Source organism: Hetaerina americana, unplaced genomic scaffold (genome assembly GCF_022747635.1).
Source record: "Hetaerina americana unplaced genomic scaffold, ioHetAmer1.1.p SCAF_8, whole genome shotgun sequence".
NCBI lineage: Eukaryota > Metazoa > Arthropoda > Insecta > Odonata > Calopterygidae > Hetaerina > Hetaerina americana.
In genome coordinates, this window is record NW_027287427.1 from 4221282 (window position 1) to 4242346 (window position 21065).

The following is a 21065-nucleotide window of genomic DNA, read 5'->3' on the forward strand; positions in this document are numbered from 1 at the left end:
ATAGTCACCAAACTTGGTTTAGCGATTATCTTCAAAAAGGTAAAACAATAATGGGAGAGTATTACACATCCTTACTTGACAAGCTGGAGGCAGACATTGCAAAACATCAATCATATTCGAAGACGAAGGAAGTGCTTTTCCATCAGAACAATGCACATGCTCACACTTTGGTGGTCGTCATGGCTAAAATTCACAAATTGCGCTTGGAGTCGGTTGACTACCCACTGCCTTCACCAGATCTAGCCCCCAGGGACTTTTTCCTGTCTGCTTACCTTGAAGGTTTGCTTGGAGGACAGAGATTTTCATTGGACGAGGAGGCTATTGCATTTAGCCATTCTAATTTTGTGGCGAAAGATGTCAACAACTATTTTGAAGAGTTAAAAAAGAGAGAGCATTGCTGGAAAAAGTGTGATGACTTAAAAGGAGACTAAGTTGAAAAATAAAAAAAAATTTGAAGAAAAAAGTTAATTCAAAAGTTTTTCATTTCACATTTTCACTCAGTAGCCAAAAACATTGTATTCCACAAAAAAATTAATAAATGCAGATAAAAGGAGATGGTGTGGTGGCTAACTTATCACTTGGGTTTGAAACCTCGAGGTGGCAGATATCTTTTTCAGTGGTATCCCAATCCCTACCTGAGAAGCTTTGTGGAGAGCACTTAGAATGAGTATGCCATCCGTCAGATAGTTTTTAAAAATTTGGCTGGCCTCGGTGGCCGTAAAGTAACTTCCTAGTCTGTCAATCCAAGGGTCACAAGTTCGATTCCCACCTGGGTGGGTTTTCCTCCACCTAGGGCTTGGGTGTTTGTAATCATCTCCATTATTTTCACTGTTATTAGCCATTAGTCCAATGCAAAGGCCAAAAAGTACTGTTTTCGGACTAAGGCTAAATAAATAAATAGATGGGCCATGTACCTCTTGGTACCTTTTGTCATTAAGACTAGGCTAATGCCGATGCCAGGTTTCTCTCCACCTTCCCTCCCAACCATCTCTAATAGTGCAAATGACTTCAGTCGTCAGTCGCCTTCCCTGATAACTACCACTACTATTGCAGATAAAAAACCTTAGCACGGTGTTTTCCTACTAAAGGGAATGACAGCATCATGCTTCACTTCATTTAAGTTGTGTATATCCATTCATTTCCATCCATATACCCACCGTATTTTTCTACAAATTCTGTGAAAAACATTGGTTCTTTCTGCATTAAGGATTTATTTCGTTTTCATAAAAAAATTGATGTTTTTTATATCCTTTATTCTAATATTATCAAGTTTAACTCAATTTTACACATTTTTCTTAACTGGTCCTCCCTAAAATGTAAATTTGAGGTTTCACTGTACTTGGCATTAATTAGTCATGTAAATATCACCTTCCACCAAATACCTTTGACTCGAATAAAAATGCAGCATCAAGAAACACGGAACATAGTACTCACGGCTCGATGGCAAGTCTTGGAGATACGTTGGCCACGGCGATGTGAGGGGCGGGCATTCTCCATAAGACAGTGGATCACGTCAGCGCCCTCCTGCCCACTGCACAGCATGGCCACATCACTGGAGCAACCAGAGACCACCTCGGGAGAGGTGTGGTAATCTTCAAAGAGGAAGCGTCGATGGGCCACCATACCAGTACGGCACTCAGGGGACACGGCACTTCCTGCAGCATTTGTGAAAACACATAGTCGAGAGGATCAGCCATCTCTAATAAGAAGAGCCCACCTCAGAGGTACACCCAAACACTCACTTGAGATAGGGAGAGGGAGGGTTAAAAACAAGATGTAAATCTGGAAGAGAGACTCCATGCCTCATTGATCTATGCCTTTTCCTGTCTTTGCGTCACACTGCACTTAACATAACTCCCTATCTCAAATAATGACACATCAGAGAACAAACAGATAAACAGTTTTTTTTACTCAATTAATAATATCAGTTGGATCAAATCAGAAATTAAAATTTTATCGCAATTAAAACATTAAAAGATCCACTTAACCATCAAATTTTACAGTACCCTAAGAACAATAATAGTTTCATTAATTTGGAATGAAAAAGCTAATCAATGCCAAAATCAATGGGTCTCCACTAATGAGGTGAGTACCTACTGGTTCCATTGTTAACACTAAAAATTCAGAAAGTGAAACAATCAGATGGTGGTGGCAGAATCCAGCCAAAACCATTCCAGGCCAACAAACTTTCTGAGGACTTACCACACCCAATCAGTAAATTTACAGGCCCTTTTAATAAAGGGGTATCCCACCAATATTGACTCATTTTCTAGGACTGTTAAGATTGTATTACACCCACTTTTTCTGCCTTTATCAAATTACCCCTACAACTTCCTTCCCTCACTTTCCATAGTAAACACTCCATCATTCGTCTTCGTCTTGTGCCAACTCACTTTTTCCCCACTTTTTTCACCACACACACACAACATCTCAAAAGCCTCCATTCGATACTCGCATGCTCTTGCCTCAAAGTCCACATCGTGCATTCAGGGAATACTATTATTAATACTAATTAATGTTACCAATATTTACTTTTATTTATCTTCACTTAATATACCTGTCATTCAACCATTTCTTCATTTCAAAGCTTCCCTAACATCATTGTCATCCATTGTATTCTCAAAACAATGCTCCTTTTCCTCTAAAATACGGCAAAATATATGAAATGTCCTGCCAGCTCCTGATAATTCCCTCCAACTCAAAAGTATCCTGGGGTAAAAAGATCTTCCTGGGAAACAATAACCGGCACAGGGAAAAGGCACTACCCCCCCCCCCCCCTACTCTAGCCATCGCTGGCGATTACACATGTTCCAAACTCTTTTCAGGCATATCATTTCTGATTATTTTTGCGCAAAGTTTAATTATATTTTGTGAATAGTTTTACATATATCTCTGAAGAAAATAATCACCACAAGGCAACCATAAGGGAATATATGAAAAGTAAAATCGCTGAAGAGTGAGAACAAGATGTGAACCTGGCTGATCGAACATGCACACAAAATCACTTTATCAGCAATATGTATGATCCTCAAAAACAAGAAAAATATTAACGAGATATAAACTTCAAAGAGTGTGACAAGAACATATATGCAAAGGACACGTATTCTCGATGATATTGAAAGGTTGCTTCTCATATGAATAAGTGAAAATCAATTGCAATGTGATACTATTGACAAATATATCTTTAGCGAGAAGAGGAGTGTTTTTTGCAAACCTTGTTAATAATCAACGACTGAAGAAGAAGTATTTAAGGGAAGCCGTGGGTGGTTGGAGAAGTTAAAGAGAAGAACTGTCATCCATGGCATTGCGAGACATAGTAAGAAACAAGCTCTAACTGAAATGCAGCAAAGAACTTTATCGGTGACTTTCAGAAGCTTGTAGATTCTGAGGGTTACCACCAGCCATGACAGATTTTCCATTACGATAAGACAGGTCTTCTGGAAGAAGACGCCAAAGCGAACCTACATTTCCACACATAACAAAAGAGGAGACTCCACGAGCCTTGAATGAAGTGTTAAACCCAGAAGAGCTGGCTGAATGCAATGTGGAGGTCATGAGAAACTGTTGCATTGTACCATGCATACAAAGCATCATTCTAATAAGGCAGTGGTTATTTGCACAAAAAATTTATTTGATGATAATGGTGGGTCGCATTTTCACAAAATTTTGAAGCTTCAGTAAAACCAAATGTCTCCAGACAGCTTTCTAGTATCAAGGAACAAGATGCATATCATAAAGAATAAACTAATTATTCTGATTCTTTTTTGTTTTTACAAATCAGGTCTGGATTCCAGGTTGGCTCATTCCATGATATAAGAAACTATGAAGCTAATATTAAACAATGTATGAGTAATTTTCTTTGATTAACCTTGTGCATAATTTATTTGTTTCATCATGGAATCCATTATCGTATTTTACATAAATTTATGCAGAGAAATTGTTTCACTTGACGTGTGTTCCACTATATGGGAAAGATCCTGCAATGAATTATGGACATTGTATGAGGGTCCACTGCACTTGTACTCAATTACCTTTGACTGTCAACCATCACTTCTTCAGAGTACCTTTCTGTGCAGCATACTCATTTCACTGTTCATATGTATGCATCCATATCTTTCTGCTGCATCTTCCACCAAGCTTCTTTCATTCTATTAGGTTCATGCCTGAGTTTATTATTCACTTCTTTGAGCTTTCAAATACTAAATTCAGCATTTAAAGTCTTCCATTTCCTTCCCTCATCTAGTTTTCCAATCTTCCCATCGATATTTCATGAATGCCTTGTCTTTTTCAAATTCGCCATCCTAATGGTTTCCTTTGCAGCTTTAGATAAATTTCCAATTTTGCTTCCAATGTTCCAAGGTCCCTTTCCTCATTCATGATTTCCTCCACAGCCTGCTGATATTCCTTTTTTTTGTCATTCTGGCTAATGCTTCTAAATTCAATTTCGTCAACCATCTCTCTGCTCTATCATCCAGAATCTGAGGTTACACTTCAACACTACCACATTATTACCAGAATCTGCATCCGCTGTTGGATATGGCGTGACTTAATCATGATGTTCCTACATCTGTGCCTTACCATGACATCGCCTGACTGGTACCATGCTGAATCCCCAGGCATTTTCTGTTTACATGTGGGCCCTCCAAAAAGTCATCATCAAATCCAAGAATGAAAAGAGACGTTTCAGGCGTGATATGGTGGAATATTATGATTAATTAAAAATTGGCAATTTTCCACGAAATAAGATTTATTACGACCCGTTTCAATGTAACCACATCATCATCAAGTGTGATCACTCCTGATGATGATGCAGTTACATGGAAACAGGGTCCTAATATCTTATTTTGTGGAACATCTTCAATTTTTAATCAATAATTAATCAAATCCAAGATATGGCACTCACAATATTGGAAAAGGTAAGCTGTTAGTAAATCTGTCCTTTCACTTAACTTCAGTTAAAAGTTTCAGCTGTACTGATCATATTTTTTTTCATTTTCATAGTTGATGGGAATAACCAACTTTTGTTAATTTAGAAAAATGGAAAGAAGTGATTTTGTTCCGTGATTGAACCTTTCTATTTAAAAGGCTTTACACTGGAAGCGATCAAAGCCAAGTAGGATAAAGTTCATGGCATATTTACTCCTGTGTTAGCACATATCTACCATTGGGTAAATGAGTTTAAACAGGACCACCACGATCCACAAATGATAGACATTGTTTGGCATGCCCAGTGGAAGTGACTTCTTACAAAATAATTGACAAAATCTACAATATGTTCTTGATTGATCAAAGAATCAAAGTTCGCCAAATAGTTGAGGCCACAAGCATATCACCAGAACCTACATTGTTTTCAATTTTGCACAAAAGATTGGGTGTCAAAAAATTTCGGCAAGATAGGTGCGGCGTTTGTTCTTAAGAGGACTATAGGCAAGATCATGTGGTTAATTTGGAAGCTTGTTTGGCATTATTCCGTCACAATTTTAATGAGTTTCTGCATTGAACACAGCTGCATATGAGACATGAATACAGTATAACACTCCAGAGACAAAAGAACCCTCAAAATAGAGGGTTTCTAACGCTGATCTGGCTCCAAAGATAGTGATATCAGTCAACAAGGTTAAACCCAGTGTTTTATGGGATGCATGTGGAATCATCGACCTACATTGAGAACTTTCAAAAAGGGCAAATATTACATGGAAATCATGCAATTTAAGTTTGAATTATGCCAACATCCACCATATATGCCCCCCCCCCCCCCCCCAATGACTTTATTTCCAAACATGAAAAAAAGACTACTCGGAAAATGATAAATGATTCATGTTGACAAGGTGGTCATCGCCAACACATATGCCTAATTTAAGGACCCTCGGAAACCATACTTTTTGGAGAACTTAAAGAAAAGTGTACGTGGTCTATGCAATAAATGGGCGAACTGGTGCAATCTGGCAGCCATGATGCTGACTGGACTATCTGACTGATGCTGACTCGGGTAACTACTAGCCGACTAGCCCCGCCCACTAGCGGTGCTAGTTACCCAAGACCTGAGCTGTCTAGGCTTTGCGAATCATCAAGCTGTTCGTATGGTGCCAGTTATGTTAGTTTCTGTTGTCCTTATTTTTACTGTTTGTTGGAAATGGAAATTGATGAAATCACGAAGCAATGAATTAACATCAAGTTTTTAGGTGGAGTGCGGTAAAAGTTATCAAGAAATTACTGCAATGTTGACAGCTGTTTACGGTGACAGTGCTCTGAAGAAAACATCCATCAGTTTTCAAGTGGATTAAGCGTTTTAAAGATGGCCGACAAGACTTCACGGATGATGCAAGGCCGGGATGACCTTCAACCACCTGTGCTGACGACAAAAAATTGGCAAAAAATTCAATCACCATCCTTGATCATCCTCCTTATTTGCCATATCTTGCCCTCTGCGACTTTTTTCCTATTCCCAAAATGCAAAAATGCGATGAGGGGAGTTAAAATAAAGTTTCAATGGCATCATTAGTAGAAGTATAGGGAAGGCGACCGACAGCTGAGGTCATTTGCGCCATAGGGGATGGACAGGAAAGGATGAAGGGTGGAGAGAAACCCGGTGTCGGCATTAGCCTACTCTTGTCGTAAGGCGCCAAGGGGTCCGCAGCTTAACGTCCCATCTGACGGATGGCATACTCACTCCACAAAGCACCTCAAGTAGGGATCGAAATACCCCTGAAATATATCCAACACCACTAGGATTTGAACCCAGGCCCTATGGGTGGAAAGCCAGTACAATAGCCACCGCACCATCTACATCCCCTTAATGGCCTCAGTTCATGTATTTCTTGGACAGGGTGATGATTAAGCTAAAAGGAGACTATGTTGACGAATTAAAAAATATACCCAGAATAGTTTTTTTCTATTTTTTCCATTTAAAGACCCGTGTAATTATGGGAGGTTTGAAAGCATGGAGATCTAAAGAATGAGCTATTACAACATGTAATAGAGCGTTCAAAGATATTTTTGCAATGTTAGCTAGGGTTTCTGAGTACAATAGTTAAAACTTTTTCAAAAGTTTTGAAGCAAGCTCACGCTGAGCTCACTGCAATGAAATCTTGTTTACATATCAAGGGAAGATGCTGACCAATATCATCCATCTTTTACAAGAGATGGATGATATTGACCAACTAACTAGGTCAAAATTGGGTTTATTAAAGATTTTTTAATTGATTTTCATTGAATGACCACAACACCACTTTCTTTCCTGTACGATGCCTCCTCTATAAATTCCAAGAAACTGTGGGAGATGCTGCAGCAGTAACTGTTAACGGAGTCATCCACTAATATGCATCTCGTTCCTTTGAAGCCCCCAAAATTTCAGAGTTTAAGAGGAGGACGCCTGGACAGCTTAACTGGCTAAAGCACTTGGCCGGCCATCAAGGGATCTGGGCTCGAACCTCGGTTAAGGCGAATGATTACACACTCTGAAGTTGCTGCATTGCCACTTCTTTACTCACCGTTGCGGATGGCTCCCTCCAAACAGAGCAGTATATGAGCAAGGCGCACATCCAAAGCTTCATCAGCGGTATGAGGCCGCCGTCTTCGACAGTGGTTCATGCGCACATCATCCCTGCAAGCCCGAGTGAATCCTTTGCTTGCTTTGTAATCCCGCGCGACCAAGCCAAGCCTTCGGCTGAGCTCATTTGCACACTGAGTGATGAGTTGAAATAAAATAAGATCATTAATATAATCAACATGCCAACGGTGAAAAGAGGACTTGAAAATTGTCCGACAATGCAACAACAACCTTTACTCCTGAATTTATTTTATATTTGCTTCTGAATTAAAATCCAATACGGCACCGTTATAAAGCCTTTCAATGCAGGTGAATTATTGAAATTAATCTAGTTCATTGAAGAATTATTATCAGAAGTAAACTTATCTCAATATTCTGGCCAATCAACTATTTAAGAGTACACAAATGCCTAAGAAGTGATTCTTCATCAAGTTCCAAAAAAGATGAAGCCATTATTAGACAAAGCTTTTAGGGCTATAAACATGGAGCAAATGGCTAAATTTTGATTGCCTGACCAGAAAATTACGTAGTATTTCCTAAACAATTACACGCACGTTAGTTCTTTTACTTTCTGAACTTGGAAAACGCTGCACACAAGAGAACTGGTGCGGTGAACCAGAAGAGTTGTAGCAATGAGGTGGTGGTAAGGGAGAGCAAACCCTCCTTTGGGCAAATACGAGCAACAATTAGCTTCTTACCTTTTTGCTGACACTTTTATCCCATCTTTTTCGGATGAGGCAAGTGTACGCATCAATGCTTTCCTCATTGTCTCTGCAGAAGCGATTGTACTCGGCAAAACAGGCTTTATAGAGGTGCCGGTCAAGTTGAACATCCTCGGCTTGCAGCTCTGAGAGCTGCATGATGTGGGATCGACAGCGCTCATCCTGCACTTGAACCAACTTCAACTGGAGACATGCCAACGTTCCACCCTGCCAGCAAAAGAGTCCCATGAAGTCAAATATCAAATACATGCCCATTACCCATGATCAATTTTAACATGTTATTACCACTCCAGCACTCAAGATAAGACAGAAGAGTACCAACATGGCTAAAATAGGGACTTGGAAATCTAGGTTGAAGCTGGGAAATGTGAAACGAAAGATGGAGAGAGGGCACATGAGGTCTATCCAATAAATGTGCAAACTGGTGCAATCTGGTGGCTATGACGCAGACTATATAGTCCCTGACCCACCAACGGCGCTAGTTGCCTTTTAACCCAATGAGCTGTCTGTACTTGGCGGATCGTCGAGCTACACATATGCTGCCGGTTATGTTAGTTTCTGTTGTCCTTGTTTTCACTGCTAGATGAAAATGGAAATTGAAGAAATCACATAGCATCCAATCAACATCAAGTTTTTTGGTGAATTGTGGTAAAAGTTATCCAGAAATTACTGAAATGTTGAAAGCTGTTTATGGTGATAATGCTCTGAAGAAAACACCCGTTTCCAAGTAGATAAAATCAAACCAAAAAATCAAGAAAAAGCCGAACAAAAATCTAAGTCATGCTCGTGGTTTTCTTTCATGTCGAAGCTGTTGTTGGTCAAGAATTTATTCCTGAAGGCTAATAGTAAATACTAAGTTCTACCTTACAGTTCTCAAGCATTTGAGAAATTGCATACGTCGTCTGTAACCAAATTAGACTCAAGGCGATGGATGGATCCTTCACCATGACAATGCACCCGCACATTCAGCATTGATTGTTTGCTGGTTTCTGGCAAAAAATTCAATCACCATCTTTGCCCATCCTCCTCATTCACCAGATCTCGCCCCCTGCGACTTTTTCCTATTCCCAAAAATGTAAAGAGGGGACATCACTGGGAAGATGTGGAACACACAATAAAGAAAGACGACGAGGAACCGAAAAAACCTAACTGCCTTGAGGACTTCCTTAAATGGTGCTTTAAACAGTGGAGAAGAAAATGTAATAAGAAGGCATAGCAATGAATGGAGAGTACTTTGTTGAAGGTGACAAAATCGATGCGGACTAAATTTTGCAAAATACAGTTTTTATGGCCTCAGTTTGCGTATTTATTGGACAGACCTCGTATAGACATGTTGGACTTATACAGGCTGGCATGGAATAATAGTTGGTTAGATAGCCACAGTATATCATTTTAAGAAAGTAGGAAGAAGTAACGAAATAACTTAACAACCATTTAATGATGATGATCATCTCATACCTATCCATCAAAACCGGCAGTAGTGAATTCAGTTTTTGTGAAAAAGTACAAAGTTTGGTTATTCAGTGATCATGAATTTTCACGAAGTAGACTTTAGGCCTACCAAGGAATTCATCAGCAGGCAGAAGTGCAGTGGTCTTGAAACAGGTGAAAGACACGAAAGTCAAATCCCAGAGACCCGGTCAAATCTAGTCCAGGTGTACTGGTGGACAAGAAGTCAACCAAAGGAAGAAGCAGATGGTGCATATGATCAATTAGATGAACTAATTGCAAATGTACCGGGAGAAAATGGTTTAGGAGAAAGGAATTGACTACAGAAATAGAAAACTACATTTTTACAGGATAAATAGCTTAATGATAACTAACACTTGTTTCACACATCACAGTAGACATATGTACACATGAAAAACTACTGGGAGATACAGAGAAATATCTCTGCATAGAGCCGAATGGTCGCTGTATTGATGAACACAGTGGGTCAGAATGCCTTGCTCTGCAATAGTTGGAAGGTCGTGCCACTGGTCATTTGTTTACCTGAACAAGTGAAAATGAACAATAAAACTGAAATTCTTGCCAAATGTGAATTTCTTTCAGAGATAAGGTTTTTACAGATAAAAATCTTCAGAGCTACCGACATTCATCGGGAAATGTGAGCCACGTAAGGACAAAACGTGATGAGTGACAAGAGTTGCGTGCATTAGTTTTGTCGTTCATTTAAGAATGAACGTAAATGTCCATGATGATAACAGACGTGGCCGCCCATCTAGGGCAAACAAATAACTACACTTGAAAATCGATGAAAACGTTTGTTAACACTAGCATTTAACGATACCTGAAATTTGTAGAAAGTTTTCCACAAATTTCTAGGAATATGTTGCATGGAAACACGACTGAAAAGTCAGGCTAATAACATGTTTTGGGCTCATCTTCAATGCCGTCATCGGTTGGCTGCAATCTCAGGCGGCAGAATTTTACAATGAAGGAATTTGAAAGATAGTAGAGGTATGCAGTTTTGAAATCAAAACTATTAATATCCATGTACATAGATAAAGACTCATGAAACCTGCCACAAAGAGCAATGCTTTGTATCACTTGGAAACTTAGTCACAGAGGTATGGGATTAAGCATTGATTGTAGGATCTTTCAGACGGGAGTGTGGAGAAGAATGGAGTCCATGAAATGGACAGAAAGGACAGCAAACGATGAATTTTGAGGCATGATAGTGGATGAGAGAGATGGTTGTTGTTGGGAGAAATTCAAAGGAGGGAGGACTAGTGGATGCAGGAGAGACAGAGAGAGGCAATGGGATGCAGAAGAGGGGGATGTATGCATAGATGGGAGGATGCCGGGAAAGAGGAGGAGAAGGAAGGGAGGGGGGAAAAGAAGAGGCACCGTGAATGGAACCAAGAGTGAAGTAGAGAGTATGCAGAGCATAAAGAATGAGTAATAATATAATGTAGTGGGTTATGGAATGGAGCTGTGGGATGAAGTGATCTAAACCCCTGGGACACAATTCTAACACTTAATTTGCAAAATCACCAAGCCAAGCACTTAGCAAATAATCATTACCTCCCACGCCTCTTCATTGTGGCTGCATTCCAAATGTTTCACATCTGCCTCACAGTATTTTGCCAGTGGACCCATCATTTGTCCGAAGTCAAATAAAACTACCTTTTCAATCTTCTGGAGGAACATTCTGAAAATAAAGATTTATAGACAATTCATTTAGTTTTTTGGAGACATTACTAAACCGTTAATTAAACAAAATAATTTTAATAGTGGCAAAAATATGAGAAATTGATCAACTGACAATTTCACTGGATGTCCACCTTTCATGGCACATCAGTAGAACTTGAATCATCATATTATGTTTCAAAATGTGAACTAATGCGTGATATGCCATTTATTTGTATGTTCTACTTTTGTTGATGAGCTATATCTGCTAATTCAGGAGTCCCCCGGAATCAAATACAGAGGGCTCTTTTTGATTTTTGCAAGTGACATAGACTCCTTTGTTTAGCCACTAAACTTCCTGTATTATGTTGAAGCTGTGAAGGTTTTTCGTGCAATACCATTTAAAATGGGTTCTGCTATTTTCCAATGTTAAGGCTATCAAGGAAAACTATTGTTTAGATTATGTGCATTTTCATAAAGGTATGCTACAATTCTGGTGGAGGAGAAACCTCTAAGTCTTCAATGTCAATAGTAAAATTGTGAGACCCCCATATTGAAAGGTTACTGAATTCTAGGATATATTGACAGAAGACTTTGATGATATTGGATGCATTAGGATGCCATTTTGTACCAGTCAGACACATTCCATAATATTGCTCCCCACTCTAGAGTTTGACTAAATAAACCTGAACAGATCAAAACAACATTTGCTGATACTAAATTCAACACTATCCCGAACAAGTTCATAATGCTTTTTAACCATACTTTTCCATTATAAACAATAACATCCAATTGTGGAAACAAGAATATCAAGTTCCCTCCTGAGCTGAAGGATACGAGTGCTATAGTTAGCGAGAGAGCTTCATCACCTATGTAAATTTCCTGACCCCTCCTCACACTGTCGCATAAAACACTTCTGCATCAATATAAAAGTGAGATTGAGGAACACGAGAAAAATCATTATAATCAACACATCCATTGATCAAATTTTGTTTCCAAAGCTGCATGGGGAATCATTAAATAAAGAGACAAACTACACTACAAACCAGCAACACCCACTTTTCATAAATTTCGATACCATTCCATTTTCCAACCTTGCAGATATTGCAAGCTGCTTCAACAGTCAATTCTGCCGAGCTGATAACAACACTAGTTTACCTACACTCATTATGGTAAATACCCAAGCCACAATATTTCTCTTGCCATCCAACACCATTAATTTTGAACATATCATTGGCATTTTTGCCAATATATTGTATTCTGGCCCATAATCAGGCAAGCTGCCAAGCTCATTTCTACCCCCCCCCACCCTCCCCCCAACAGCACAAATTTTTAACCCATCAATCTGCAACAGCAATTTTCCAAATAATCCGCACACTTATGAGATAATCCTGGTTCATACAGAGAGATCATACAGCAAATAAATTATTTTAGCATTACTTTCCATTTTCTCAGAAATTTTTTTATAATGACATCATGAATTATTCAAGCCATTTTAACTTACTCCATTCTTACCCATGGAGCTTAATTACAGAGCAGTCAACCAAATCCATTGTTGCATTGAAATGCACATTAGCGGATGACTCCGTTAAAAGTTACTGTTGCGGCATCTCCCGCAGTTTCTTTGGAATTTGTCAAAGGATAAACACCATAAGTTTTTAAAGTTGGCTTTAACCTCGTGGACTGTGGCGCCTCACGCACGAATACGAATGCCTGTCACATTGTATGTACGGCATTTCGTCACAACATCTAGTTCCTTTAAAAGCCCCAAATTTTCAGAGTTTAAGAGGACGCCTCGGTAGCTTAAGAGGCTAAAGCACTCGACCGGATATTGAGGGATCTGGGTTCGAATCCCAGTCAAGGCGAATGATTTTTACACTCTGAAATTGTTGCATTGAAATGCACTTTAGCGGATGACTCCGTTTGACGAAGTCTTCCGGCCAGATTCCCTCCTCATAAATACTACGGATCAGCCCATATAGCCTCTACCTCCCACATTTTCCTAAGCATTTCAAAAGTTCCACGGGAATGTTATCTACCCCCACGGCCTTATTTAGTTTCATCTCCCTTAATGCCCTTTCTATCTCATTGTCTAGTATGCCTGGACCTAAGCTGTCTTCCTCTACGTCATTTTCTTTTTCAATGTCTAACTGTGTTGGTCTGAGTTCTTTACTATACAGTTCTTCTATATACTCCTTCCATCTCTCTTGGATCTTTCCTGCGTCAACTATTACCTTACCCGCCTTATCTCTAACTATTAGCATAGCTCTTCCTTTCTTACTTCCCGATAACGATTTAACTTTGCTGTACAGCGCACCGATTTCCCCCTTCCTCTGGAGACTTTCCATATCCTCGCACTGCGTCTTCCACCATGCGTCTTTTGCCTTATTTGTTGCCCGCCTCAATTTATTGTTCAATTCTTTGTACTTCATTTTGCCTAATTCTGTATTTATATTCTTCCATTTTCGCCGCTCATCCATCTTTGTAATCATCTCATCCGTGATCCATGGTTTCCTAGTCCTTTTAGCGTTAACGGTTCCAATAGTGTCTTTTGCGGCTTTAGACAACCCTTTCTTGATCATTTCCCATTTTTTTTCGATAGTACTAAGCCTCCTCCATGATTTTCTTTACCGCCTGTTTGTATTCCTTCCTTTTCAACCCATTTAATGCTTCTACATTCCATTTTCTAACTCACCGCCCCTGCCTTATCTTTTTTAAACGTACGCTACATTTCATAACAACTAAATTGTGGTCTGAGTCCGCATCCGCTCCCGGGAAGCTGTGGGAATTTATCACACTGTTCCTAAACCTGTGTCTAACCAGGATATAATCTAGCTGATATCTTCCTGAGTCACCTGGCATTTTCCATGTATACCTGCATCTTTTGTGGTGTCTAAACCAAGTGTTGGTGATGACTAACCCCTGTCTTCTGCAGAACTCAACTGCTTTCGTGCCTAAACCGTAGTCCCCCACCTCATCACCATCTCTTCCTTCGCCTACTGTCGCATTCCAATCCCCCATCACTATCAAATGTTTCCCTGCAGGAACACACGCGATCATGTCCTCTAACTGATCGTATATCCTATCGACCTCTTCTTCCTTATGGTTGCTCGGTGGCATGTATACCTGAATAATAACCAAGTTCGTCGGTTCTGCTTTTATCTCCACTAGTAGTATTCTATCCTTTACCTGCTCTATGTTGACTACGCTTCTTCCGACCTCTTCATTTACTACTATGGCAACCCCTCGTTGGCTCTCATCCCCACCGCTGTATATTATTCTATACTTATAACTCCAGTAATCCCCGCTATCCTTCCATCTCACCTCGCATAGACCTAAAATATCTATATTTCCCCTTTCCATCTCTCGCTTAACATTCTCCAATTTCCCTGTCCTCATCATTGTCCTCACATTCCACGTTCCTATTCTAACTAATTTGGTCTTCTTCTCCTGCGTCTTCTGCCCTGCTGCTGGTTTTCCCTTGCAAGGGTTTCGTGGGATGACGACCACGGAAGCCTTGCCTCCCCCACTGCCGGGCACGACACACGGCCGATTGGGCCGAGCCCCATGGTTGCCAGGACTCAAAATATCTCTATTGTCTATCATATTTTTTTTGGGAATGATAATTGAAGTGGTTTCCCGTTGCCTTCCTCAATAGTGTTTTTAACGTGACACCATTACTTACTGGCCGCCCCACTGGGGTCAGACGCCATTGCAGCCGCCTCACTGAGGAACAGACGCTGCGTGGACTACCTTTCGTCTGGCTCCTAACCTTCGACCTATCTGGCATGGGTGACCCTACCAGGAGCAATTTTTATTACTCCCGCCAGCACAGCTCTAGGGGTCATCGGAATGCACAAGCCCTTCCACCATGTCAAGGTTGTAGTCCGGGGAGGGGAAATTGCAGATATCACTGATAAAATGGAAAGGAATGCTTTCGTGATCTGTAAGGGTGTCCCAATGGTCACTTTAGATTACCTTTTATTTATTTAATTATAATTATTTCATCTTGTTATTTTAAAACCGGTTAATTATAAATTATACGTCACACAAAAACAAAATTGTATATTTACCCTCTGAAAAATGGTTCTAGTAAAATTTCCGCTAGTCTGAACTTCACAAAAAATATTAATTTAGATCATAAACTCTTGATAAAAAAAGGTTTAACCTAGCAGAGCCCCAAAAGATAATTACATAGCATACTAGAGATTGGAAATTACCAAAGTAGGCTGTTTTTTAAACTACTTGATCTACAATCTTTGTTAGGTTTCTTAGGAAATAGGAAATTCTGGAAAGTTTACTGCCTCTAACTAGTAAATTATGCATTTCTATTGGTCCTTTGGTGTAATCTTTGGGGGAAACATTAGTACAGCAGCAAAGGCCTTACTATACACACGGTCTTTGAAATCTACGGCAAAATTATCCATCATATGTATTATTTTGTCCCATTCTCTGCTATTGGTATGCAAGGTTTAAAGTTATCAATATTTATGTGACAAGGTTAGCTATACCTTTTGATTTTTCAAAGTTGTTTGTTACACATTCAATACGGTTTTTGCACTTGATATGTCACAGCCCTCAAATCTTACCACATGTACACTTGCTACCCTGTAGTTTTTTCAGTTTAATTTTTGAGTGTTGACTATGGTGTTTGAATTTTTGACTTTTATTACAAATGATCTTTCTGCAGATATTTTGTTTAAGGGATAGACCCACAAATACATTATTATTATACTTTAGTCACAATGAACAAACAAGAACAATAAACTCACTTGCATCGGGGGTTGTGTATATCCTCCTTGTTTTCCAATATACACGATACAAACGGTGATACACCAGGAGAGGGAGAGGATTCGGGTATATTAGATCCAGATAAGCACACTGAAAGGCCCTTTTCCTTCAAATCCGCGGAGCACGCAAGTTGCATTGCGGAGCGAAGGCTAGGTTCTTCGAGGAGTTGAAGAGAATGAGCCCATATAATGTTACGGCATGACTCGCTGATTCTATTTACTTTCTTGATCTATAAAACGACAAAATCATTAACATGAAATAATGCATTACAACAACAACGTTTTAACAATTGTGAGAATTATAGTTATTTACCTCGTTGGAAAGAATGCAATCCAATACTACCAAGTCATCCGCATGAATGTATTCTTTACAAAGGTCTTCGATTACAGGCTTACATTCCGCATTTTCAATTAACTTGACCCTTTCGGGAATACTTCTGACCTTTCTTGGAAAACTCCTTCGCGAGGTATTGTACTCACTTCGGTCATTTTGACAATTAACGCATTGCAAGTCTTTGACATGATACAGCGAATTTGGAATGATATTCTTTTCCATTTCCAAAGAAACGGACACAAAAAAGAGGCAAACTAAGAAAACACACCGGTCATCCATCGTCTTACTTTTCCTTATGACGTTTTGACCAATGAGGATAACAAACACTGAATGTCAAAATTTGAATATAATTCCACTATAATTTTACCTTAGAGGATAGACTTAAAGTATATCAAACCTAACAGAGAATTAACATATACATCACAATCCATGATAGTCAACCGCATTGTGAGACTAGCTTCCACAGTCAACCTGAATCACTTGCACAATGCGCTCACACCTACTCACTTAGATGGCAGTACTGTTTGTTTTAGTAGATTTAATGTTTTTTGTTGCGCGCGCACAAGTCACGGGCTTATCATACCGTAGGTACCACTACCGAACGGCTACTAAAATCCAATACGGTAATATTTAAGGAATTATCCTGGACCCTGAGGATAAAAATTGCAACGTTAATTAGAAAATATTTTCAGCCTATCACAGCGCAATAATGCTATCTGCAGTAAACATCTCCTTTTATCAGGAATGTACCGACCAATTTTAATGGAAGTAAAATGAAATTTCTTTTTTATGTTAACAACGTCAGCCACTCTACAAATATTGATCAGTCAAAAGAATTTCTACATTTCAAGAAAATTTATATTTTCACGCGGTTATTTCATGTATCACTGTCCGGGTGTTGGTTCATCGCCGTATGATGGTTTTGGTCTTGAAAATGGGTTTGGTTGGTATGGACGTTGGTTCATTATAAACGAAGTACACGTATGGGTTTGCGCCATTGTGGCAAATTGATTCATTATGTACAGTTTGAAAGATCGAGTCATTACCAAATCACCTGAATCGAATCATTGTAATGAATTGAAAATCCCACCTCTACCCCGAACAGAGGCGAACGAACGTGAGTACCAAAGGCGGGAATTTGAATCGTACTTTTCTTCCTCCGGGGAGTTGATTGTTGAACACTCGTAGTGATACAGTCAAGTACGTGCATTATGAAGACGATACGTACCTACGAGATGCATAAATTACGTTTCCTTTGTTCAATTATTCTACATTAATTTACAAGAAAAATTGTGCAAGCGTAATGAAATTTGTTGTCTCTGGCGTGACTTCATGGAAGATACATAACATATTGAAATTAAATAAAATTATTGACTTTGTAATTCCACGCACTTTAATTAGAACATGACCGAGGTGTCGACGTTGAATGTCATCATCAAGTGGTCCTCACAGTAGACAGCTTTGCATATACACCTTCAGAGCAGGGGAGGGAAGGGACGGTTGCGGGGTAAAGGTTAACATGTAGATGGAAGGGAAAGTGTATTATAGCTTTTGGTGTCAATCGTTGGCTGTTAATGACAGTTTGTTTGGGAGGGGGATACCCCCTATGAGGAGCACTGGACTTGAAAGAGTGGTAGATCTAGGGAGTGGGAGGGATATAAAATTTCATTGGCAAATACATCCCTGTAACATATGGATTTTGAAATTTCCAACTGCTCAAATTTATCAAGTCTATGTCGAAATCTGGGTCGTGTTCTAAATAGAGTGTGGAATGACAAAGCCAATAATTTGATTTCATTTCAATTTGTAAAACTTTTATGCATTGAAAAAATCACTCAATAAAAATCCATTTTAAATGTGTTACGTCACAAGGAAAAGACTAGATAGATCCTGCACCTTTATTTGATAAGTCATTAAAATTTTTTTTGAAGGGACAACATGGAAAATAAAATGAGCTGTACATATTGCCTGGCCTGGACAACAGATCTGGATCTGCAGGATTCTTCTTTGACTTCTCCTAGGCTTTTGACCATGTTAACCATTACCTAGTTTTATTAAAACTCACTAGCTTTGGCATAAGAGGTGTATCTTTTGATTGGATCAAGTTGTATTTAATCGGTAGACAAAAATGTGTTTCTCTATGCACAAATGAGATGAGATGCATGCATCACTTCCCAAACTTATGAAATCCAGTGTCCCCCAGGGTTCTACCCCAGGACCTGTTCTTCCCTCTTTGTACATTTATGACCTCCCAGGTGGACTAAATCCCTTACTTAGTAACTTAGCATACTCCCAGTGCTCTATGCTGATGGCACCAATGTTTATGTGTCATCCTCTCCAATCAATTACCTGCTATCTCAGTCAATCCATGCCACACTTTTGCTAGATGAGTGGTGCAAGTAAAACTCGCCTCTCCCTCAATGTGGCTATTTCAAGCTTATTATACTTTACTAAAAAAATAAGCTAAAAGCTAGCATCGTTATCAATATTGATGCGTAATTGATCCCACAAAAAACCAGATCTCGCTTCCTGCGCATTGAAATTGATAGTAAATTACCTTGGGATGATCATATGCACAAGTTTTGTCATAAATTAATCTCCATTTGTATTCTCATCGGAGTGATCAGACTCACCGTTAGCAATGATGTTCTATCAACTGTGTTTCATGGTAATTTCTATCCACATGTAATGTGCAGCGTCATTTTCTGGGGTTCCTCACCAAAAGCCAACACAATACTTAAAATACGAACAGTGGCTGTTTGCATATGTGCAATGCATCTTTTAATGCACCCTGAAGTCCCCTCTTTAAAAAGATTCCCATTCCACCTCTTCCATGTATTTATAAACCATAAACGCAATAATCAACCCGAAGGTCGGTTTGGTAGGTGATGATAGAGTTCACCCAGTACTAAGCTCAACGGCATGTGACAAATCACACATCAAGGTAGGAGGGCCAGTTCCTTTCCCAGTGCGGGTTATGGTTTCCCAGGAAGATCTGGTACCCAAAAAATCACATAGCTTAGGTGGAGCTCCAGGTGACCAGAGACTTGACCGGGAATCGAACCCTTGCCCCATATATACATACATGTATGTGTATTTGTACAAGAATAATTAGTGATAAGTGCAACATCCTATTCTACAATAGCAATGAAGATTATCATACTTATGATACCAGAACTTCTAAAAACTGCACCAATAATTTGAAAGAACTAAAAATGCAGCACTTGGGCCTATAAATATGGGCCTCATTATTTTAAATAAGTTACCTGACAATGTGAGGAATCTCAATAAAATGTCACTATTAAAAAAAAACTTTGCGGTTATCTGTTAAAGCAAATACTGATAATTATCTGCAACTATAATTGGCAGCTGTATATTTTCTTTGACGTGTCCTATATTTGTGCAACAAATCCTTGGGTAGAAATACTATGATTTGATCTTATTTGATATATTTCCACCATAAACCATTAGAGCAGATACTATAAATTGGAAATTCTATAATTCTTTCATTTTCGTTATGTTTATGGAGAAATATTTGAAACCCAAAAAAAGCAGTGTTGGATTTCATCATTTGATACTAATGCTTCATATGATATATTCTACTTTTCAGTGTGCCATCTTGAGTTACTCTATACCATTTGATGTTCAACAGAAATATAAATATATGGGCTTGTGGATCATGTCAGCAGATTTCAGAATGGATAATGAGAACTAAGTAGTTCTGGCACCTACAAGAGAGTTAAAAACTCTACTTGTTGCAAATGCTGCTTCTGTGCAGTAAAATTTTAATTTTCTCATTCCTTTAATTATGCATTTCCTTTGCTGTACAACATAAATATATAACATCATATTTCCATTTCACAGTGCCTGCTAAAGCAGCAGCAGCAAAGGAAAGTGAGATGAAGATATAACATTTTCATGAAATTTATTGGCTAATTTGGTTCAAGTCATAACGTGGCAAATGTGGATTTCATTTTGGCCACCAAAATGACCAATTGTTCCAACCAGTTCAGACTGAATAAATGAGCCTGAATGATTTTAGTGCTCAAGCTGATGGTGAATATTAACATATTTTGTCTCTTATAGGTACAAATTTAGTGTTAAAAATAATTACATTTTCATGAACAAAAGGCATTAATTGAATTAGATGATTAGAAGTTAGCATAAATACTTACATGCAGTACATATTACTAATGCCTGTAATTTAATTAGCGGAGTGTTGAAAAAGTAAGGTGAAAATATTTTTGTGAAAAAATTTTTATTTATTCTTCAATATTCAAGTCGTCACCTTCGAATTAATACCCCCCACAGATATAATGCACTTGTGCCAATGCTTTTTACAATCCTAAATGCGATTCTAATGAGCACTTTTTGGTCTAGCCTTGAGCTCTTCCAGCAATTCAGTCTTTATCTCCTTGATCCTTGTGAATCTCCATCCTTTCGTAGGTTTCTTCAGTTTTGGGAGCAGGAAAAAGCTATAGGGGGCCAAATTCGGTGAATATGGAGGCTGAGGCATGATTGTGGAGTTTTTTTTGGCC

The 21065-nt window shown here is 39.0% G+C and overlaps 1 protein-coding gene across 1 annotated transcript in view; it reads right to left on the reverse strand.

Moving 5' to 3' along the window:
* Glg1 (golgi glycoprotein 1) overlaps positions 1–17011 on the reverse strand; it is a 51242-nt gene extending 34231 nt beyond the window's left edge. Inside the window, exons 1-6 of the mRNA XM_071597038.1 lie at positions 16507–17011; positions 16176–16423; positions 11299–11425; positions 8248–8478; positions 7491–7683; positions 1435–1655 (exon numbers count right to left, since the gene is read on the reverse strand). Of these exons, the coding sequence (XP_071453139.1) occupies positions 1435–1655; positions 7491–7683; positions 8248–8478; positions 11299–11425; positions 16176–16423; positions 16507–16806 (1320 nt within the window). The 5' untranslated portion in view covers positions 16807–17011. The remainder of the gene's footprint in view (positions 1–1434; positions 1656–7490; positions 7684–8247; positions 8479–11298; positions 11426–16175; positions 16424–16506) is intronic.
* Between the last annotated feature and the right edge of the window lie 4054 nt (positions 17012–21065).